Genomic DNA, 25356 nt, shown 5'->3' on the forward strand with positions numbered 1-25356 from the left:
AGAGTCCCCGGCAAGCTCGGCCGGATTGCACCTTCCCATACAAACGTAGTTCCGCTCTTATTTTAAAACTACGTGCTGGATTGTAAATTGTAATGAAACTTTGCACATACAATGACATGAGGTATATCGTATATCTAGGTCTGAAATTAGTTTATATAGCTCCAGTTTATAAAACAAACGAACTAGTACAAAAACAAGTTTTGTATGAAAAACTTAAATTCGCTGTATTTTTTCATTAACTATGGTATCTGAAGCTCCATAAACTAATTAGAGACATAGATATACCTTATCCTATTGTAAATACAAAGTTAAAACTAGCTAGTCGTTTTTAAATGAGAGTGGAACTTTTTTTATTGGACTAACATAATTTGGATTAAACATTTGGGCTAATTAGATAATCAACATTTATTTGGCCGGAACAGTCAATCTTTTTTCGCAAATTCGTGTCTGTGTCCATAGCATATATGTAGCACACAACTCACCATATATCAATGCAAACAAATTGATTATGTACGTAAAGTTAATGAAGTCTACGAAGTAAAATATATAATAGTATTGCAATAAATAATTTTACGTAAGTAGCTATGGTTGATATGTGAATATAATAATAAATACCTGTCTTTAAAGCAAGGTTTGTCGAATAAGCGAGCTCGAGGTATGAGTTGAGACCGCTTGCTCTTGGCGTGGTTTTGAATCTGTAGATCAGTGAAAGTCTCTTCTCTGATAACTGCTAAACTTCGGCTACGACGTAAATTGAAACCTTCTGGTTCTTTGTGTTTACACAGTCTACCATAACTGCCGTTGAATTCGGTATCAGAGTTTGAAAATCGTTTCTGAAGCAGTTCTTCCGCGGCTTTAGACCGTGTCAAATGTTGGTAAAACTCGTCTTGTGGCAATTGAACAGGAAGCTTATAATATTCGGCTAATTTACTTTGGTATTTCTCGTGTTTTTTGTTCTTATTCTCGCAAGTTTCCTTATCCTTTTCCTTAGATTTAGTTAGCTTCCGTTTCTTGGGCCGTTCTTCTTGACTCTTTTTGGATTCGAGTGAATTTCTCCGTTTATCGAACTCTAAAGTTTCCGTAGGATTTTCAAAATACTGGATATCACCGACGGTGTTTGCTGCGGTTTTGTGCTCTTCCTGATTCGATTTCCTTTCAACAAGTTCTCGAAGGCGGCTTCTTGTGGAGCTGGTGTTGGACGTAACGCTTTCGGGTCTTTTGTGAGGGTATTCCAAGTTGGATGAAGAGCGCCTGAAGAGGCTTGTCTTAATCGATCCGAAGTCGCCTTCGTCTTGACAAGAAGCCGCTGAGAAGTTCTGTGTCCTTATGCGGTCAACGTGATTCTGGCTAGAATACGACGCGACCGAGTCCACTGAATGCCTGAAACGCAAAACACAAATAGATTAGATTATGATCCTCTCCCTCTGTGTGAAGCTAAGATAACCGTGTTTGCTTAAGATATACGCTTTTGGTGTGGTTTGTTTGAGTCATAGTTGTTAAGATGACGTCACAGTCAATATTGAGTTAGGATACTCTTTTGTGTGCCGAATATTTTATTCTTCGAGACTTATCAAGGACTAGCCTTTTAGCTCAGGATTTTTGCGAAATAACGCCCTGTAACGGTATTATTATGGCTGTGAATCGTTGGCGATCTGCCAGTGCCGCGTACAAGCGGTATGACAACAAGTCTTGTCAAATACACATATCTTATTTCCCTCGATTATCATATCAAAAAAGAAAAAAATATTATGTTATAAAATAATAATTCCAAAAAGGCTTTCTGATGCACTTGTGTTACATAAAATATATATATGACGGTTTTTCTTATAATTTCTAATTCGTCATTGTTCATGCGAAATGGGCATTAAAATTGAAATTCAGGGTGACCTCTTTTATGAAGTCCCCTTTTGTTAGATCATTATTTCGTTATTATGGTTTCAGTGACGTAATATTAAAAGCTAAATTATAAACTTTTTTCTACAGTTTATACTTACAACTTTTATAATGCGATATTGTAATTTGAGGTTAATAAAATTACTTTCCGTTTAATCGACAGGTTAAGTTCAAATGTTTTAAATTTCCCTAATACATAACATTAAGGCTATGTACATAACATTACAGATACTATTTGGAAGTCGTGCCAAAACAGCGTCGTCTTTAAACCCGGCGCCTACTATTATTCTGAAACGGAATTTAATAGGAAGGCATTTGGCTGCACCATCATAGTTTTTGTCCACCCGAATTTTAATACGTTGGCACGGGATAAAATAATTTTAAAACCAAGTGCGTGCAACTCGCGCACCAAGGGTTCCGTATCCGTACCATTACGCAAAAAACCGCAAAAAAACACGTTTGTTGTATGGGAGCCCCATTAAATATTTATTTTATTTTGCTTTTAGCATTTGTTGTTATATAGTGGAACAGAAATACATCATCTGTGAAGAATTAAACTGTCTAGCTATCACGGTTCATGAGATACAGCCTGGTGACAGACAGACAGACGGACAGTGGAGTCTTAGTAATAGGGGTCCCCTTTTTACCCTTTGGGTACGAAACTCTAAAAAACGAACATCATGCTCAGACCTAACAAAGTTTATTCGTTGAGCCGGTTAAGCGGGATAATTTATAGTAATTGTTTTCCTTTTGTGTCTATAATTTGTAGACATGTTCATAAATAACCAGGAACGTCTCAGTGCAGCTATGAGGAAACTTAGCAACTTTATTTTCTTTAAGACGAAAGTGGAGGACCCGTGCGCAATCGCCTTTTCATACAAACGTATAGTCCTTCATTGAATTTTTTTGATACAATTTATTGTATATAAACTATAACCATCATGCCCCTACGTTTACGTTTGATTTTTTCGATTTTTACATTTGTATGAAATCTGTTTTTCGCTCCTAATTTTTACAATAATCAAACATCTAAAAAAATCAAACGTAGGCGCATAGCTATGGTTAGATGGTTACATATCAAATTATATAAAAATATTTTCCATAATGTCAATATTCTAAGAGGAAAATGAGGACTACGTTTGTATGGAGAAGCGGCCGTTCCCTTTCCGCTTAAAAATGTACGCTTTAAAGGTGACTATAGGGAAAAATAGACCCATTCATCCAAAGCGACCCCTATTCCGTAATTCCCGCATCTTCTATGGAGGGGCGCAACTTGCACTCTTTCGCTGACTAATCTGTACATTTGTGGGATTATGATTTAATGGTAGTAAAATAAAACACAACGTATATAAGCAGAGTATGTTTGCGCCGTACTATCATGTTTTCTGAAGACTCGAAGAGAGATTATAGTTTCTTGACCACTTCCCAAAAAATTAACACTTTCTGTGCCGTCTACTAAGAGCGTCGTCTATAAATATTCACGCTCCAGAGACGTCGCGGGACATTTGTCGACCTTTTTGGGCAAGCCGTGAATTTTACCAGTGTCCCAGATCTTTAGCTATTACACCTTAGCGCTGACAGTAATATACGACCATCCGAAGTTTTTTAATCTTGAATAAGCTTCTTGAATTGAATATTGCAATGGAACATGGGCGATTTAAGACAGTTGATATATTGTTGTCATATGTTACCTCTAATGCGGTGTCTGAGCTATAGTAGTGGCAGTCTCTACTAATTCTGAACAAACTGCAATGACAAAGCGTGGAAGTGTCGAAAATAAGACGCTTCGTAATGACACTCTTAAGACTTTGTTCTGTCAATGTCGGTGCAGAGTTAGCGTAGATTAGACGGTCTCTTATAACCATGCATTTTTAATGTAATATGTTTATACTACAAATACTTTAGTGTACAGGCAGTGATTTCTGAAGCAGGCTATAGGTAAGTAACGACTTTTTTTTCATGCATTAAATACAATGAAGCGCATAGTTTGTGATTAAATGCTTTGTAAATTGATAAAGTAAAACTATAAATCATTGCAATTGAAGAGGCTGTCCGGTCACTACACGTGTATGAGCATTTGGCTGTTTACCAAACAGTTGTCTGTCAGCAATAAAAATCGATTCGTCTGTTCCCTCCTAATATTAATATGTTGCATTAAATCAACAAGACAAATCGTGATCACGTCTATTTGCTCTTATAATTAGGTTCTGTTGCTTATCTAATAGTTTAGTTAAGTAAATAAAATGGGTCTCACATAAATTCCCGTGTCCTTGACTTTCGAAACAAATTAAATCAATGTTCAACTTAAACTGATTTGATGCAAAGTAAGTTGTTGTCCATGGGGTACCAGTGCGCACAAGTTGTTTGCAGAAATCGCGAAGCGTCTGGTTGACGTAACTGGTGACCGAAGAGCTGGCTGCTTCCTCGCACAACGTATCAGCATTGCGATACAGCGAGGAAATATATGCCGCCAGTATCCTTGGTACAATGCCTCAAGTGCCTATTTTAAATTTAAGCTAGTTATTAATTTCGTTTACGTAGTACCACTGTATATATCTTGTATGTAAATAAATAATAAATAAAAAAACTGTTACCTAAATATCTGCAGCGGATATTCTTTAAAGTATTTTTACTATTTTTCATAGGTAAGTATATATAGGTACTCCCTTATGTGTATTCTCAGCTATCTGATATACAACTGCATCGAACTGTAATTGTAAAAGTTCATACGGCCAACTGCAAAAACAAGAAAAGTTAGGAGTGTCGGAATTCAATATCCCTCGTATTACCAACTCCGCTTAAAACCTCTTAGGTTTCTAAGTAAACCACGTAGGTAAGTGGTAGAATTAGTTCAAAGAAGCGTAAGTTTCGTGTTCGGTCTATTTAAACTAAGAAGGCCGGGTTCATAGTGCAGTACAGTCTCAGAGCTCGAGGCATCTGACAATAATTATTGGACACAGGACGATCCCAATTTCTTGACGCATCCGGCGTGTGTATAAAACAATGGCGTAGGTATTTAAAACTAAGGATGTGTCGTTCTCCGCACTGTATGCTTGTTTATTGTTTCCAGTATGCATATAATTAAAATAGTGGCGAAATAAGCATGTGGTAGTGATGATAATGATGACATTTTATCCTTTAATCTCTATCTATCATATCAATCATTGCCAGATAAATGAGAGCAAGAATACAGATTATAATGATATGATAATTTAAAGGCTTATAATTCAAACATTTTATGCTTAGGTATCTTTTAATATTAATGCTAGGCATCTTTTCCACAGCATTATACTTATTTTAGTTCTCGCGCGAGAACATTCCCCATACAACATGGTGAACTTTCTCGGGAACAGCACAACTATAACTATACTACGCTACGTTTAAGTACAAGTGAGACAGCTTCGAAGCTTAGCTTGGCCAATTTCTATAAATATGTAGGCGCTTCCTAACTTTGGTTGTATGATACACACACATACGAGTACATAATCCCTTTTTTTTAATAATTCTTTAATCTAAAATTATCAACTCCGCAAAGCCTCTGTTGGGGTTCCGCGAGAATACTTGTAGTATTATTAAGAAAAAAACAGCTCTAATATAAATAGGTAAGTATATTGTATGGTCCACAGTGACAAACGAAAAATTTGTATTTGGGGCTCCGTCAAATATTTCGCTTTCCAAACGGGTTCCGTAACTATGAAAGTTTTACAACCGCTGCCAATACGAGTATAGCTAAATTGGACATCCCATAGTGTAAGTATGGAACAACCAATTTAGCTAGGATACTAAATGGCACAACAATCACAGTGTGATGGTCTTATGGTATATATATACTACATCGAGTGGGGTATCATATTGTAGGGATTTGAAAATCATCTTTATCATTTTGAAATACCGATTAGGATCTCTAACGATTTAAAGTTACACTGTCGGTTTTAATTTTTTTTTATTATTGACAATTTTTTGTGTACTTATAAGTATGTTAAATAGTAGTGGATGAGACAAAAAAACTTGACATTAAAAACAATGAATGAATTGCTTAATCCGGCCGGCAAAAAATCGCCCTTCACCTTGTAATTTGCACATAATTAACACAACGTGCAGTGTCTTTACTGAAGGTTTACCAATGTTTTGCAAATTTTCCTATCACTATGCTGTTAATTAATAGTCTCTTGTATCAAATCGTGTCGATAAATTTTAGCCGGCTGGCATGTCGTGTCGTGTGTTGATGTATATTTTGAATCCACTGTAATTACCTACTTAATCTTTTAAATGTATAAATTATCCTTCCCCTCTTTCCCACCTTCTCAGTTACGTGATTATTGTTTATTATTATTATTTGTTCATTCATGACTGTTTTTTTGCAGAGTGTTTACAATAACTATGTGTTGTTCGCATTTCCTTATTATTTTCAATACTGGTAGCCGAGGGGCAAGACGTCCGGCTTCAAATTTGGAGGTCGTTGGTTCGGCTCGTACCAGAACAACATGTCTTTATACAAAATGTCAATTCATTTTTCATTTACTTATCTGTGAAGGATAATATTGTGGGGAAACCTGCACACATCTGCGAAGAAATTCAAAGAAGTCTCTAATCTGCGTTGATGTAGCATGGTCCGAATTGTCTTGTTTACAATGAGAGGAGGCCTGTTCCCAGCAGTGGGATGCTGTACATTGTACACAGGCTGGTAACGATTATAATAGGATTGTTTAATGTAGTCTGATTGTTTAATCACATCTCAATCTGAAATGCTTTTGACGCTACTGTTTTAACTAGCAGAAGCATCGTTAAAACGTTTCTTTTATTTTCGTATTCGTCGTCAACCGCACCACATTTTTTTACGAAAGATTTGAAATAGAACAGTGTCTGTGATTCAGTGTCAGATATTTGTAGGTCACCAGAGAGGGGCGTAAACGTCTTTTATAAACATTTCACTAAAATTTCGCCACCATCTGAATGTAAATAAAAACTGGTTTTCATTATCGAGGTTGATATTCGACATTGACCCGTAATGATACGTTTGCAATTCGTAATATAAATGCGTGTATTGTTGGTATGTGGGATGTGGGGAACATAGTGCGAGTTGGCACATAATTAACTTTTTATCCACATCCGCGGTCGCCGCTTTCTTCCGTCCGTGACACCCCAGTTGCGATCTGTGTTCATACGTGTTTTTATTGATGTTGTAACTATGGTTTATTTATATTAATTAAAAGTAAGTGCTCGAACAAAAATGAAAACAGATTAATTATTATAATATATGATTCAAATGAACAAAAGAAAAAGTAGGAGTATGGGCAACATAAAACCCTAGCATAAAAATGATTCCAAGTATCCATGTTACATGGTAAAGCCCTCCGTTTTACCACAAAACCTCGTAAAAATGTCACCGGCGTTACAAAGTCCAATGGTTTGACACCTCATTCGCCAAATCGACTCAGTTATATAGACGCTATGTAACACACGACCCAAACATAACCACATAATAGACACTAAAATCATGAACCTCCCCGTAGGCGAGTAAAAACCATTACGTTTTCATATTTAATTTGACATTTTGTTAACATGAAACTATGCCACGCCTATTTCATGTTACCAACGCGGTTTGACACAATAAAGCGTGAAATACAAACCAAAACACTTAATAAAAATCAGTCTGAAATTAAAATAGCGCATAAGTAAATAGTTACGACAGTGCCCGTAACAATTATTGGCAACAGTCCAATATTTATATAAATAAAGGTAATTTCGCTGTCATTATTGTTCTTGAAGAACTATTTATAGGATTGCAAAAAATAATATAGAGTAAGTGATGACATACGTTGATCGATCACTTTTAACAACGTGTCAATGTCAATTGTGCATATTGACATTGGGTGGTGATGGTAATAGACATATTATTGAACAGCAGAAGGTTTTGCATCAATATAGGATAAATTTCAAAAACATACCTACACAGAAAATTATTTACTACTATTTCTATCTCGACACACAAGGAAATTAATAGAATAGTAAATGATTTAAGGCACAACTAATCCCGTAACTCCCGTATTCTTGCAAATAAAGAATCTTTATCTTTAACTATTACGAACATTCTGAAATCCATCCAGAGTACAATCTCTACCCATATCGAACTAGATTATTATACATTTACTGTACATCTAAGTTTTTATTCCCGTTAGACACTTCATAAAAGTAAGGCACAACTTATCCGTAATGTAAGATAATTGCATTGATATCAATACACTATAGGTACGCGAGTGAAATGATATCCATTACATAATTACGCGTATGTCGTTCTTTGCAACATTTATTAGAACAGCCATACATGTATTTTACGCAATACTGGACCATGTCTATATTTTTTAGTTAAGTAATGCACGTAATGTACTCGTAATCAAATGAAATAGTTCTGCATGGTAATTTTATTTTATTAGGTACACTTTATTTTTGACACCAATTAAGTAAAAAGTTAGCTAGGGCGGAGGTAGTGAAACATAGCTTCTGCAAGATTACAATGTTTAAAAATATGGACTCAAAGAATTCGTGAAGTTCAAGGTTAAAGAACCAGTCTACCGATTTAAGTTCACTTTAGTGACAAATGTCATTTCGCAGTGGCATTTTCCGTGAAACACATTACATTAATTTACATTAAACTATTTCTTAACTTGACAAGTAGGTTAGCTTGTATGTCAACTGTTACAGCAAGATAATCTAGTTTAATCGGTTGCTACCTACTTGCTACATACATGTTTTAACTAAACGCAAACTTAAGTCCCCGGCAAGCTCGGCCGAATTGTACCTTTTCATACAAATGTAGTTCCGCTCTCATTTTAAAACTACGTGTTAGATTGTAATGAAACTTTGCACATACAATGGCATGAGGAATATCTAAGTCTGTAATTAATTTATATAGCTCCAGTTTATAAAACAAACGAATTAGAGCAAAAACAACTTTTGTATGAAAAACTTAAATTCGCTGTATTTTTTTAACTATGGTATCTGAAGCTACATAAACTAATTACAGACATAGATATACCTTATCCTATTGTAAGTACAGAGTTTCAGAGTAATCTAGCTAGTAGTTTTAAAATGAGAGCGGAACTACGTTTGTATGGAGAACCGAGCTTGCCGGGTGGTTAAGTAAATTTATCTAGGTTCTACCAAAACTAATATTGTATTAGGTTCAGGGCTATATAAAATCTGTATAGGTAGGTCAAGTACGTCGACGTGACTAAGAACACTAACATATAATCTAATTACTTATGGCGTTATTTATAAACGCGTTACTGGCCTGAATTAGCTAGGAATCGTTTGTCTTTATCTGTCATTTTGACTTATGTATTTGTAAGAAAGGGATAATAGTTATTTGTTATACAAGGGTGCAAAGTTGTATTTTACCCGCGAGTGTGGAATTGAAACACGAGCAAGCGAAAGGATTCTATAGTTGAACCACGAGCGAAGCGAGTGGTTCTAAAATAGAATCCTGAGCGTAGCAAGTGTTTCAACACACGAGAAGTAAAATACATTTGCACCCGTGTGTAACACAAAACTTTTCACCTCACTATAGCGAGGAAAGTGCAACATCCACAGGCGTTAGATCATCTTCATCACTGAAATCACTCATTTTTTTACGATATTATAACAAAAAAGTAAAAATTTTGTTGACAATGTTGACATTTCTGACGTATGAAATGATGCAATGCTCAATGATGCGTTTTGAAATTGCATCGACTCAACTTGTGCGTTCAGAATTATATTTAACATCATTATTAAAAAACAAACGTTTCTTATGGAACTGTAAGGTTTATGACATAAAATCATTAAATAAAGCTAAATTTGGTATTTTTTATTAGATTCTCAAACCATTTGTTTAATGATAATTAATATCAAACGAATCATTATTATGAGCGTTTTCATTTTGTTATCTGTCAAGCTACTTAAACACGCTCCATCCAAGGTCAAATTACTTTCCCCACTAGTGGATAAAATGCGTTTTTCCCTGCTTGTTTTAAAGGATAAAAGACAACTTTCCGAGCTAGTGAGGGGAAAAAACATAATTTAACAAAATCAGGCCCGTAAAGTTTAATGAATAAGGGGTTTAATGTTTAGGCTCTTCGAATGACATTATATTTTACGATGTGGATAATATGCCCGACGACGTTGTTACCTTTAAAAGAGAATATAGTCATTAAGAGGTTACCTACAACGAATTATTTCCAGACGGTCAATCAAACTGGCGTATAATAATATTACGATGCAATTTCTGATAACGATTGTCTGACTTTACTGTAGTAATAAATATTTTTCCCCTCATTAGCTCGGAAAGCCGTCTTTTATCCTTTAAAACAAGCGGGGAAAAACGCATTTTATCCACTAGCGGGGAAAGTAATTTGACCTTGGATGGAGCGTGTTTAAGTAGCTTTTGACAGATAACAAAACGTAAAACGTCAAAATAATGGTTCGTTTGATATTAATTATCATTAAATAAATGGTTCGAGAATTTAATAAAAAATACCAAATTTAGTTTTATTTAATGATTTTAAGTCATAAACCTTAAATTCCATAAGAAACATTTGTTTTTTAAATGATTTTGAATGTAATTCTGAACGCACAAGTTGAGTCGATGCAATTTCAAAACGCATCGTCAGAAATGTCAACATTGTCAACAAAAAAGTTTTCACCGACTCCGACACGTAAAAATACACAACTTCCCGAGTTTTCTGTTACAATATCGTATTATCGTAAAAAAATGAGTGATTCCAGTGATGAATATGATCTAACGCCTCTGGATGTTGCACTTTCCTCGCTATAGTGAGGGGAAAAGTTTTGTGTTATACACAGGTGCAAATGTATTTTACTTCTCGTGTGTTAAAACACTCGCTACGCTCAGGATTCTATTTCAACTATAGAATCCTTTCGCTTGCTCGTGTTTCAATTCCACACTTGCGGGTAAAATACAACTTTGCACCCTTGTATAACAAATAACTATTAGAATATTGTATTGTGTGCCAACAATCATGACCCATTCACTTTGATTAAGCACACCTGGTCTGGCTGTTACTAATTCAGTTTAAATACTGTCATTTTAATCGTAATTCACTGTAATTGAAACGTTAACGTCATTGTAGAGTCAACCCATGAAATGAACTTAATGCTTTCAGCAGATTCGATTGCCCGCATCAGTGGTTTAACGTTGTCGCAGCTCAACTTCACATCGGTGTTAAGGCCAACTTGGCTTCCGCAAGGTTTATTTACGTTTTTTGTCGATTAAATTAAATATGCTGATTATCACGTTCAAATTGACGAACTAAGTGGCCTTACTTCTATTTTATTCTGACAGGAGGTAAGAATCAATAACAAATTGTACTGAAAACCTTGGGATTATTCATCATTTTTATATACTTAGTAATTTGCATAAATGCATTGAAAGCTCTATCTAGAACATATTGTAAATTTGCTCAACATTTAGCGAAAGCGTGATTTTACAAGGTTGTTAACATGTAAGTAGTCACGCAAAATTATATGTATTAATAAATATGTCGTGATTGAGTAAATCGAGTCAGGTATAAGTTACCCAAATATTGGGACTTACAGGCGTTATGTTCACAATCACGCTTTTTTGATTGAACTGAGCTATTGACGTGTTGATGTCATGCAATAAATATAACTTGTCTATTGATATGAAACGTTATTAACACTTAAAATACAATTCATTTTTTATGGTATTTATTTATGATACGAAGGTTTTTTTTTTTAATATATTTGTAAACCCCGGATACATCGGGGCCACCACTTTCAAAATCCAGTATTCGCCGCTTCGATGAGTTGAAACGAATTTAAGTCCGTGAAGGAATCAATAGGGAAGACCTAAATAGAATGGCAAGAAACCAAGAAAGCCTTTAAGTTCAATAGCTTAAGTTAACGGTCTCACAAATCAAGCGCAGGAAATAAATTCACTATTGGCTTTCTTACCACCCATTCTATCCTTTTAATGGAGCGCGATACAAAAAGGAACAAAATTTATTAGTTTCGTATCATAACGGAATAGCAATTGAAATAGCTGCAGAATCACGAATTTTCGAATGAATGCCTGCAAGAAAATAGGAATATGATTCATTTTTTGCTGCTACTGTATGTCCATTATGACATACACTACCGCTCATAACTATTTAGGCACTCGTAATTTTTTCCATACAATTGTATACAAAATCGGCTTTCAGAATTAGACCGCTAAATCGCAGTCGGGTAACAGTTTTTTGTGGAGTTTACTTTTTTAATTTAACAGACATATCGAGCTTCAAAATGATGTGCAGAATATTCATGTACATTGCCTATTTACCAAATGGCAAGCGTAAAAAAATCCATAAATCGTTTTCCAGTACAACATTGTTTTATTTTGTATGAACTAGTACATAACGGTTTTTTAAATCGTTGCATAAAGTAAACTCGAAATTTTAAAGGATGTCTTTGGCAACAATTTAAGGCTCAATATATTTACCTAAATAAAAATTCAATCCGACATGTAAGAGAGTCATTTGTCTGCGATCGAACAGTATGATTTTGAAAATATTTTTTGTATAAATTTTTTTTTTATTTTTATTTTTGTATTTTTTTTGATGAAAATTGCGGGTGCGTAAATACTTTTGAGCGGTAGTGTATGTACATTGTTCGGTAAGTATTTGATAATACTCAGATTTTGTTCTCATACGTTTACTTAGATGTCCGATTTTGCTAATGGGGTTAGAAATGTATCAAGATAGAAAGCGCTTATCTAAGATGCTATAACATGATATATCACGTTACGTCGTACCCATACCGTTCCTTATGTACATTACCGGTCGTGATAAGGTCTAAGGACTGTTTACAACATTGACGGAATTGATTCATTGAATCGACTGACTGTGATAATGGTGAAAGTGATATCGCGTTGTCATATTGGGCATTGAAAAATTGATTGCGTTCTTTTTTGATCTTTAATCCATGCCTTTAAATAACACTTGCTTGTTTTCTACGTTTTTCATATTTTTTACCCGATTGCTGAAGGTGAGAGATGGCTGTTTTTGAGCTTACATAGAGGTTTTTTTAAACCGGCCTGCGATAAGAGATCATCATCGAGATTTATTCAATTACATTTTTTTTTCAAACCCATAAGGGAAGTAATTAAATGATCAGCCATTTTTAAAACTGATCTGCAAAAAAAATAACCATTAAATCATTTGGGCAGCATACAAATATGTTGCCGGCAATAAATAAAAATCGAGGTGCAACTCTTGTTCAGCAAATAATTCACAAACGGTCAACATTATAACCAATATTTATCTGCTTAATAAATAGTTGAGCTGCAAAATTATTATTTGGTCAGCAAGATTTAAAAATTGGTTGGCAGTTTAATTGAGACGTATGCATAACAAATGGTAATCTGATATAATAAGATGGGTTGCGTTAGATTTGAAAAATCGGCAGGGTTGCAGGCGGAGCGGAATCGTGTGCCTGCATTTCATTCGATGATTATTAGCAGTCACATTGCGGTGTTCTAACGTATTTGTTGGTGATATATTTATCCGTTTTGGTACTTTGAGAATATTATAGGTGTAAAATGGAAGATATTAGCTACTAGAAAAGTGGGTTAGGTTAGGTTAGAACTGCGACCTTCACAGAAAACAACTGCTACTAGAAAAGTGGGTTAGGTTAGGTTAGAACTGCGACATTCACAGAAACAAACTGCTACTAGAAAAGTGGGTTAGGTTAGGTTAGAACTATTTTTTGCGGATCAGGATGAAATAATCCGCTTACCCACTGACTGCTTAACAAAAAACTTTGATTAATGGTGGATCGCTTACTGCCGATCAAATAATTAATTTGCCGACCAAATCAATTTAGAGCAGCTTATTATGACATTAATTGCGAACTGATTTTGAAATACTTGCTAACCTTAAGTTGCTGATCAAATACACATTTTGGCTGACTAAATATATATTTTTGTTCATCAAAATAGGAATATGAAGCAGATCGATTAAATAACACCCATTTCATAAGAACCCAAGATAAGTAGCAAAAATCTGATAGGCATTTTCTTAGGGTTCCGTACCCAAAGGGTAAAAACGGGACCCTATTATTAAGACTCCGCTGTCACAGCAACAGAAATATATCATCTGTGAAAATTTCAACTGTCTAGCTATCACAGTTCATGAGGTACAGCCTGGTGACAGACGGACAGACAGACAGACAGCGGAGTCTTAGTAATAGGGTCCCGTTTTTACCCTTTGGGTACGGAACCCTAAAAACGGCACCCTGAACCCTTCGTGCGCGAGTCCGACTCGCACTTGGCCGGTTCTTTAAAAGTACCTACGCACGCACGTAGCAAGGATATAACATGTATTTGACATTGTTCTAAGAGTATAAATTGTTAGATTTTGCTTTTAAACAGCTTTAAAGAACAATCAGAGTGACCCTTATGTTAAACTTTCGCGGGCACCTTGTTTACGCGAGGTTTACGCCACATAAAATTAAACCGCGACTCAAATATGTTTTGCACGAAAGTATAAATAGATTAATGCTAATCAACGCAGACGCTAAAATAGTCCTCTAAAAAACCGGACAAGTCGGACTCGTCCACCTAGGGTTCCATACTTTTTAGTATTTGTTGTTATAGCGGCAACAGAAATACATCATCTGTGAAAATTTCAACTGTCTAGCTATCACGGTTCATGAGATACAGCCTGGTGACAGACAGATGGACAGAGGAGTCTTAGTAATAGGGTCCCGTAAAGAAACAACAATGAAAAAAAAAAAGGGATTTCTTTTATATAGGGCTGTATCTCCGAAACCGTGCCTCGTAGCGCAAAAATAATCAAATTTTCGTTGCCCTTTAAGGAATCCTTAATTAATATTAAAAATAAAAACAAAAAAAATCTTTATAGCTTCTCCTAAACCGGTACGGAATCCTAAAAAGTGACTTTCAGTTGCCCGTTCGTGCGCTGCCAACCCTATATAGTGCACTGCCTTATGGGAATATAGTTCAGATCCGGAAACCGCTACCAATATGTTGTTGGGCATGGTACTGGGTCTCCAAAACTGGGAGACAGCGGCGCCGGCAATCTACTTCATCAAAATACCTCCCGCCTCGTTGCGAATATTGCATTTTGCACCCAAACTATGCATTGCACATACACGTGTGGGGTATTAAACGAAAGCCAATACAATATTATATATTTCACTAATATCACTATGTTATGAATGCTTGAGGTTCTGCGAGACGAGGAATGAACGGCCTTCTTCTGTTATATGTTAATCTTGATTTGTGTACTATGTGTATGAAATGTCTATTGGTTTCACAGTGCTTTGGATCACTGTTATGCTGTGAAATGTAATGAATAAAAATAAAAATAATAATAATCACTATGTACCAAAATATACAATAGTTTAAGAGAAATTTAAAAATAAATCAAAATGATGAAACAAAGAATTCCATTATTTGGGTTTTTCAACCAAACCAAAAGTCGGACGTTAAAGCAATGTACTACAAAATTAAAGCTGATGTCTCAAGCCATACACTGATATCAAAATAATCAAAATCAGACCAAAAATGTGAAAATTATGCATCAAAATGTGGGTTTGTGCTAGAACAAATGCATTAAAAAAAATCGAAATTGGTCATTTTCTGGATAATCCGCATAAGCTTCTAGTATGTTATTAGCAATATAAAAAGGATCATAAAACTGCTGGGAGACAATCTCTATAGTGCCTGAGTGACAAATAATGGCGTCATACATGATGATACATGTGACCACTACCGAAATTTGCTAAATCTAAATTATAACTATACCATGAGTCATACATACACATGTGCTATATCAAACGAAAGGTTATTAAATATATTATGATTCGTTAATACATTATTTATAAAAACAATGTATATTTTAGGCGCTACAAACATAGAAAAACCACTTTTTTGAGAAATGTTCGTGTATATATATTTTATAGCTCAACTAAAAACGTTATAACAATGTTGCGTCTAATATAAAAGAAACCAGTTATTCATATCTATACGTCGCAGCTTAAATTTTTAATTTCCGATAAAAACTATGGAAGTTGTACCAAAAAAACTAAAGCGCGCCAACAATTCTACCTTAATGCGCTCATATTATGCAAAGAATAGTCCTAATTATGGGGTTTTAAATGAAAGAACATTTAATAAAATACATGACAACGACATTTTGGAGTGGAATCATTATTTATCATTAAGGTAGAATTGTTGGCGCGCTTTAGTGTTTTTGGTACAACTTCCACAATTTTTATCGGAAATAAAAAATTTACTCTGTGACGTATAGTTGAATAACTGATTTCTTTTATATTATACGCAACATTGTTATAACGTTTTTAGTTGAGTTATAAAATATATATACATGAACTTTTTTCATAAAAAGTGTTTTTTCTTTGTTTGTAACTCTTAAAATATACATTGTTTTAATAAATAATGTATTAATGAATCATAATATATTTAATAACCTTTCGTCTGATGTAGCACACGTGACTCATGGTATAGTTATAATTTAGATTTTGCAAATTTCGGTAGTGGTCACATATATGACGCCATTATTTGTCACTCAGGCACTATAGAGATTGTCTCCCAGCAGTTTTATGATCCTTTTTATATTGCTAATAACATACTAGAAGCTTATGCGGATTATCCAGAAAATGACCAATTTCAATTTTTTTAAATGCATTTTTTCTAGCAAAAACCCATATTTTGATGCATAATTTTCACATTTTTGGTTTGATTTTGATTATTTTGATATCAGTGTATGGCTTGGGATATCAGCTTTAATTTTGTAGTACATTGCTTTAACGTCCGATTTTGGTTTGGTTGAAAAACCCAAATAATCGAATTATTTTTTTCATCATATTGATTTATTTTTAAATTTCTCTTAAACTATTGTATGTTTTGGTATATAGTGTATGAGTGAAATATATAATATTTTATTGGCTTTCGTTTAATACCCCACACGTGCAATAAGTGAAAAATGCAATATTCACAACGAGGCGGGAGTCATTTTGATGACGTCATTCCGCTGAAGTAGATGGCCGGCGCCGCTGTCTCCCGGCAGTTTTGGAGACCCAGTACCATGCCCAACAACATACAAAAATTTGGTAGCGGTTTCCGGATCTGAACTATCTCTTGACCGTTTCCCATAAGCTTACAGTCAGTAGTGAGAGCTCTCACTCAAGCGACAAAGTAGCTAGAATAAATGTGAGTTTTGATTATGCTAGAACCTTAAAATGAGTGTATACACATGCTCTTATCGTTATTCGTATATAAATCTACGTCAGTATATACGCCGTGTTTTTTTTTAATTTCCGTTAAATTCACCACGTTGCTTGGTACATTAATAGAAGCTACCTGGTATATATATCGCTTTTTGTAAAATTCGAAAATTTTTTTTTAAGAATCTCCCCTTAAAATTAACGGAAATCAAAAATAACACGGTCTATATACAGGAAGTCCTTAGCCATTGGACAAACCCTGAAACCCCACGTAGGGTTACTTCTCAGGAATGCTCTAACTAGGCCAAGCAATAAGAAGGTATAGAGGGAAATGCAAGGAACACAATTTTTAACTTCGTAGCTTTGTTCGGACTAGTTAGGAGATGAACATATCAAAAGTCCCCGGCCGTAACCCTGGTGCTGGGGGGGAGGGGGGTTTGAAGGTTCCATTTCTTGTATAGTTTTTGAGATATTCGCTCTCGAAGGTTTATTTAGGGCTGTCATTTTTATCTTGATTATCTACATCAGTAAAGCTGCTAGGCCGGAGCGTGAGCTAAGCGTGAAGAGGAGTTAAAAAAAAAGTTATTTGTTTAAAGTTTACATGTTTTTACTTAGGAATGGTGTCAATGTTGATACCATAAATGAATTCAGCACCCCCGATTTATACGAAAACGATCCCAATCCCGGCCTAGCAGCTTCACCGGTGTAGATAATCAGGATAAACCTTGAAGAGCGGATATCTCAAAAACTATACGAGATATCGAAAAACTTGACTGAATAAAACTTGTAACAAATTAAATCTCTTTTCATTTTGTATAAGTGGCCAAGTCGCTTAGACGCATAGTTTCCGAGATATAATCGAAAAACCGAAAAATGGAACCTTTAAACCCCCCCCCCCCCCCCTCTCCCCCCAGCACCAGGGTTATGGCCGGGGACTTTTGATATGTTCATCTCCTAACTAGTCCAAACAAAGCTACGAAGTTAAAAATTGTGTTCCTTTCATTTCCCTCTATATCTTTTTTTGGGCATTTATTTCCTGGCCTAAACGGTAATATTCTTTTAATTAGAATATAAGATAAAAAAATAAATTTACACACAAAAATTATTTCCAATAATCGACAAAAAAAGAAACATTCTGTATTAATCATTGGCAGTGTTTTTGACAATTTGTTCGAAAATGTACGGCAATGATGACATTTGTCAAAAGTCAGAATCATATTAGTGTCATAAATAAAAAAGGTCGAAAAAGGCTTCATACTATTCTATGTATTTATTACCCCAGGAGCTACTAACACATACAGGCTGCTCCAAAGTAAAAAATCGTAATTTCTTTCTTCGTAACCGCTACACCGGTTGTTATGATACTTTGTACACTGGTTCTAAATACCCTAATGCATATGTACATTTCGGCTGTCCAATTTGAATTTATTTATTTACATTTATAAGCATTACAGTTTAACCAAATCGCTTATAAACTAGCTATTACAAACTACGGTAGCATTACAAAAACAAATACACACATTGAAACACAATTAATTATTTACAAAAATAGTACATACATATAGGGTTATTAAATAAATTAAATTAATTACATTAAAATCATCATTATTATCATTAATTATTTACATATATCATCATTATAGCAAAATAGTAGTCAAACATTATTTCGTCAGGTATTGACTCAGGAATACTGAGAGCTCTCTACCAAAACTACCAACACTATCCGCGAATATGTCGATCTGTGGGGCACGGATGGACAAGACATTAAGAAGCTCCAGTGCCCGAGCCGTGGGCGAATTAGCGGCGCGGCGGGTGCGCGCGGGGCACCCCGCGAAGAGGCGCGCCGGGCGCCGCGCGGGCAGCGCGCTCAGGCCCGGGGGACAGGGACGCCACACCGGGACGAACAGGCCGAGTCTCTCCAGTACACTCGGATTATTTACTGTGTTGTTTATTACACCATAGTAGTGCATTAACAACAACAGTTTCCGCCTTAGCTCCAGTGTGTGAAGCCCCACCATACCCGAGACGAAAAGCGAGGGATACAGGAGAGGGTAATATCCATACTGCCTCTTGTACAGGTGTCGGGCGAATCGTCTTTGGACTCTCTCCACCATTAACTGGTATTTTTCCTCGCTGGGGTCCCACGCTATGGCTCCAAACTCCAACTTACTGCGGACGTAAGCATTGTACAACAATATCGCCACCCTGATGTTTTTAAACTTCGCGGATACCCTCATTATGAACCCGAGCGTTTTCGTAGCGGCTTTACACATCTGTGTTATATGTGTACGAAAGTCGAGCTCCACATCCAGTTTGAGTCCCAAATCAGATATTTCACTGACTCTTCCAAGCGGAACGTCCCGGAGATGGTATGCAGCGTACACTGGTGAACGAGCCCGAGTAAAAGTGATGGTTTTACACTTAGATGCGTTAAATTGCAAGTTGTTAGCATCACTCCAATCTGCAACAGCCCCAATATCTCTCTGCAGTCTGGCACAGTCATCCCGTTCACCAATCTGCATGAAGAGCTTGAGATCATCTGCAAATAACAGGCACCTAGAGTTTCTGACGACCTTCGGTAGATCGTTGATCATCAGTAGAAACAGAGTAGGTCCCAACGTGCTGCCCTGACTAACACCTGATCGGGTGTAATATGGCTGGGACTGATATCCGGACACTGCTACGTACTGACTACGACCGCGTAGGTAATCTGCAAAAAAATGCATCAGCCTAGGCGTGAATCCGAACCCAGCCAACTTCTGTAGCAAAACGTCGTTGTCAACCAAATCGAACGCTTTTTTGAAATCAAAGTAGGCCGCGTCAACCTGGGAGCGGTGATCCATGGCTGTAGTCACATAATCTACAAAACAGATGTGATTAGTTGTGGTTGATCTACCAGTCCTAAAACCATGTTGAGCGTCATCAAGTTGAGCGGCCGTTTGATTATTGATTCTATTGTTGACAACGGTTTCGAAGACCTTGCCAAAAACTGACAGAACAGCAATGGGCCGATAGTTAGTCACATCGGAACCGACACTGCTTTTGGGTACAGGTGTTACTCTGGTGATTTTCCAGCAAGAAGGATAGGTAGAGTGCTGCAGTGCCAGATTGAATATGTAGAGAAGCGGTTGCTCCAAAACACTAATACAATCGCGGACCAAGAAGGGAGGCACACCGTCCGGGCCCGAGGCAGACCGTGCCCTAAGAGCCCTGACCGCGCGGCGCAGCTCCCGCGCGTCCACGCTGTCGACAGCCACACGCACCGCATCAGCCCCCGTCACGCCACAGCCCGCCGCCTCCTCGGCGTCTAAGCGCGGCGCCTCGCTGTGGAACACAGAGCTGAAATATTCTGCAAACGCGTCTGCCGCCTCCTTCCCGACCACGATTTTACCTTTATACGAGTAGGTACTTTCACGTCTATCCCTCCTTTTACTCCTGACATAATTCCAGAATTTATTTGGCTCAGCAATAATATCTCGCTCAATGTTTTCGAGGTATCGTCCATATGTAACTTTGATTAACATTTTGACATGTCCCCTGTAGTATTTATAGAGTTCCCTGTTGAACACTTTTCCCGTTTGTTTGTATTTTTTTAGGTGAAAGTATTTGCTCTGAATATACCTGATGATTTCGGGTGTATACCACGGAGGATAGATATACCGCAAGAAGTCCTTCTTTCTTGGCATTTTATGGGGAACACAGCTAGATATACATTCTTTTAATTTTGTATAGAAAACTTCGGTCGCCAATTCAACGTTACGTGCCTCTAAGACCTCGCCCCAATCGATACAAGCTAGTGACACGTACAACGACTCTAAATCGGCTTTACGAAAATCCCACACCGGCGGCACGGAGAGACCACTCAGCGAAGGCGAGGGTGTTGTTGTCAACGGTACGCCTCGCGGCAACACTAGCGCTATTTCGAGAGGCGGGTGGTAGGCGTCCGGCGGCACCAGTGGCTCTATGTCATCGGACACTGTCAGGCGATCAGAAACCAGCCCACTCAATACCAGGTCCAACAGTCCACCGCGGTGATTATGAATTGTGTTGTGTTGGTAGAATTGGCAAAAAGCTAAAAAAGTCTCGAAATGGTTTCGAACCTTACCACTACATGAGTTCAAATTGAAATCACCTATAATTATCATATCAAGGTCAGAATATTTACAGGCAGCATTTTCCAGGCATGATAGAACGGATAAGTACTGATTATCATTGTAGCTTGGTGGAAGATAAACTACACAACACAGGAACTTAACATTTTTCCATTGAACTGTAGCAATTACTAACTCCATTTCCTCTGTAATTCCGTCTATCTCATAAATTGGGCGCAAAGTGAGAGAATTTGATGCTGCGAGTAGAACCCCTCCCCACCCAACGTCGCGTGCTCGATCTTTACGTAGCACTACAAAGCCAGGGGGAAAGAGTTCCGAGTCGCTAACAGAACTGGTCAGAAATGTTTCAGTTAACGCAACAAGATCACAAGTACAAACTAGGATATTATTTAAAAAATCTTCTGTTTTGGTTCGCAACCCTCGCACATTTTGATAATAGATAGAAACAGTTTTATCATTTCTTGGTTTATTAACTTTTTGCACGAAAGTTCTGAAGCCACGGCTTAATGCAAACGTCCTTGGGCCAATTGTCACTTGCCATAACATTTTCAACAAGATTAGGTGGTACGCTAAGTTTGAAGGACGCGTAATTACCTCGCGCTTTTAGCGCAGTTACACCACAAATATCACTGTTATTAATATCACTAAGATGCTGCCGTACCTGTTCCTCAGTAGTTCCCTCCTTAACATAGTAAAGGTGCAGGTAATGCCGCCTTTCAGCTGCCTGTAGTGTGGTGCTACCTACGGCTGCAGTTCCCCGCATTACACCTGTAAGAGAGCTACGCGAACGCCCTGGGCTAGTATCCTTGGGTGCCTCTGTGTTGTTGACAACGATTGGCTCCTGAACATCTGCAACAGCTGCATCCTTAGCCTGCACGCCCTCATTCTTCTTTTCCGCCGCTCCACTAGACTTGCGCCGCTTTAACTCTTCCTTATTACCGTTAAGCACATGCTGATTCTCCCGCTCTGAAATAACCGGTACGTTATCCACCTTTTCACTCGCGGATGCAGGTTTCGTGCTAGAACTAGCAGTTGCGTTATGAGTGGAGTGGCGCGAAGGGAGATCCTGAGATGTTACTACTTCTATCGAACTATGGTTTTGTTTAGAACTTTTCGTCCCTGAGTTGTTACCTGGGCTCTTTGCTGTCTGTTTTGCTGACTTTTCCTTTCGCTTGCCCTGCTTCTTCCCTCCCGCCACTATATCCGCAGGGAAAGTAGGAGACACACCTGGAGCAGCAACAGTAGATAGACTGACTTCAATGGACTCAAGACGCTTTTCAATCACAGACACGTTTGCGTTCACACGCGACACAATATCATTAACAATGGCTACCAATGGCTAAGGACACGCTGTATATAATATATGTATTTATAACAAACCGGGTATTTCGTAAATCTGTAAATGATTGAGTTCTAGGAAGTTTGGGAAGTCTAATTGAAAGACTGTAAGCTACAAACAGGTACACAATTTTTTCAGATTTTTTTTATAGAGGTGACTTAGGGCGAGTATAATAAATATGTAATGTAATTTCTAATAGTAATTGTGGGTAAACAGGATAAGCCCTACTTTACCGCTACACGAACGAGTGAATCATTAAATATCTCTGTTTCCCGGTAATGTTTTGTAATTATAATCTCATCATAGAAGACAGTAGAACGTTATTCTCGTCAATGTAATGATGCGAGACGGGCTGGTAACGCTCGGTATAACAATCATTTGATCTATAGAACTAAAGTTTGTGATATGGAAGGTAGATTTCTTGAAGGACTTTGAAGCGTAGGTATTTGTGGCATGTATTTGTGTTTATCACAAATATAAGTTCGTGGGATTATGTATATCGTCGCGTCGTCTACTACCCACATACACAAGGCTCATTGAGCTGTAGGACTAGGTCGATTAGTGCAAGATTGTCCTTATTTATTTATAAAATTCAATTGATAATTGAACGTAGCTATGCGATAATTGCTTTTATTGAATTTATTAACATAGGTATCTTTTGTTTTTTCTTGTATTTATAATTTTTAGCGTTCCGTGCAAAACTTTGTTTTGAAAAACGGAACACTAATGGGATCACTTCGGTGACTTCGGTCTTGCAAATCAGTTAAATGCGTTATTCTCAGAGACCGTTTGACGTAGATATTATTAATATATAACGATTATAAAGTATAATTATAAAGTGAGCGAAGAAAAACTAGAGCCATTCTTAAAGCAAAAAAAAATCTTCCTTATCCATTATGTAGAATATAAATAATGGTAATACATATGTGTGATGCTGTTAATTAATGGTATTCATCTAATTAATGGTACTAGGCCGCTTACTATTTCATCGATAAGCACATGGCGTCCAAATACCTGGACGAAAATTATTAACAAAAGTAATTGCTAACGAATGTTACCCCTTAGTGTAAGGGAATATAAACCTTTTCATTTATTGAAGAGAGTTCATTATTCTCATAGAGATCTACCATTATTCCCCCGCTTGCAAAGCGTAGTTCCTGCCACATTGTCTCTGACAAAACCCCGTGTGTTCGATTATGTATATGATAACGGTTGTTTTGGTGTCAAAATGATATCAAGTTGATCTTTCGCCGTATCGCTTTTGTTTTGCAGACAAAATTTGCACATTTTAGGCTTTTATATCAACGTCAGTTGTTTTTCGATCAGAAAATGTAGATTCGAGACCTTCTAAAAGAATATCCGCCTAAAGTTGTCGGAAATAAATAGTCATATTGACGTTATCTTTTTTATGCTTTGTTCGTTATAGTTCCTATAACTTTTGGTGGCCAGACCCAAAACTTAATATCGTCAACTCATACAATTGAATTGACACATCAGCATCAGCACATCACATTAATATCGTCAATCGCCGGCAGAAGCCCTTGTTTATTTTGGGGTTCCGTCTCTAGGACATCTTACGTCTAAATATGTCGTAAACAATAACATAAAGTTTATTGTTATACTGTATTCGGACAATACCTCTATTCATTACTCGGGACGTAATATGTCTCGAGCGTGACAAATTGACCATCCGTTATTTGTAATATCTGTACATGTATTGGTATTGCAATCTTTGAAAAAACTCTTTGGTCACGTTCTGCAAGTGCAAATTGACCTTGCTTCTCAAGTACCTAGGTAAATCTTAGTCAGCTTTGGGAACAAATCAAATTATTTTATTTAATGTTTTGATTTCGGTTTTTTAAGTATTCACACTACTATATATAAATTATAAATTAATTTTTAAAACTTTAAAATTCAGCCTTGTAATTTTTAATTATAAAGTTACACTTGGGTATTAAAGTTATATTTTACCTACTACACTTAACAGTACTTAATACTCGACATTTGGATTGTCAAATAAAAGTAAAAAATAGAACGAAGCAGTACAAAAAGGCAATTGCAAAAACTTCAGGGCCTTTTAGCGGCTACATAATTAGATAAAATTAAGATTCAAGTAACAAAAAGTAACCGTTACTTAACTTTCTAAAGGTTCTGTTGTACTGTATATGAATCTCACGTATCTACTAATTACACAACTTAGTCTGTAATAGGGCATTAAATGCCTAAGTCGTCTAAGTACATGAAGGTTCACATACGAAATGGGCTTGTTGATAATCGTCTAATCGTGAACCAAAACACGTCACTTCGCTCCATAATATAACTCCCTCAGAGAGCAAGTAGAACGTGAAAGTGACAAACATCGTGTCCTTGATACCATCCTTGAGACAAGTAATGTTATCCACGAAGTAAGGAATACTCTGAATACATTTTTGCTTAAATATTAGCGATGATATACGAGTTTACTAACTTAATTATCAGTGGCAAACCTATCACGGCCCTCGAAACATTGAAACGTGATGTTTGTATTTCGTCTTACGAAATTTCGGTGGAATACAATATATTTATCGAAAGTTAAATGATTTATCAGAAGTAGCTTGAAAAAATAATATTGCCTATTGACAATATTGACATGATATAAAAAGAAGTCTTGTCTACATATATTTTTCTTTATTCTTCAATCATTTCATAACTATTTTTATTTTAATACGAGTATATCTGCTTCCCGCAGCGATAGTACATCTCAATTTT

General features: G+C 36.6%; 2 protein-coding genes across 3 annotated transcripts in view; one reads left to right on the forward strand and one right to left on the reverse strand.

Moving 5' to 3' along the window:
* The window catches only part of LOC134743078 (calcyphosin-like protein), a 403310-nt gene that overhangs the window by 313699 nt on the left and 64255 nt on the right, over positions 1–25356 (reverse strand). For both annotated transcript variants that reach the window (XM_063676376.1, XM_063676375.1), the window contains exon 2: positions 616–1380. In XM_063676376.1, the coding sequence (XP_063532446.1) occupies positions 616–1380 (765 nt within the window). The remainder of the gene's footprint in view (positions 1–615; positions 1381–25356) is intronic.
* Positions 1–25356, forward strand: part of LOC134743106 (calcium uniporter protein, mitochondrial) — a 144734-nt gene that overhangs the window by 24370 nt on the left and 95008 nt on the right. The gene's annotated exons all lie outside the window — the stretch shown is intronic.

The sequence above is a fragment of the Cydia strobilella genome, chromosome 7, assembly GCF_947568885.1.
Source record: "Cydia strobilella chromosome 7, ilCydStro3.1, whole genome shotgun sequence".
Lineage (NCBI taxonomy): Eukaryota > Metazoa > Arthropoda > Insecta > Lepidoptera > Tortricidae > Cydia > Cydia strobilella.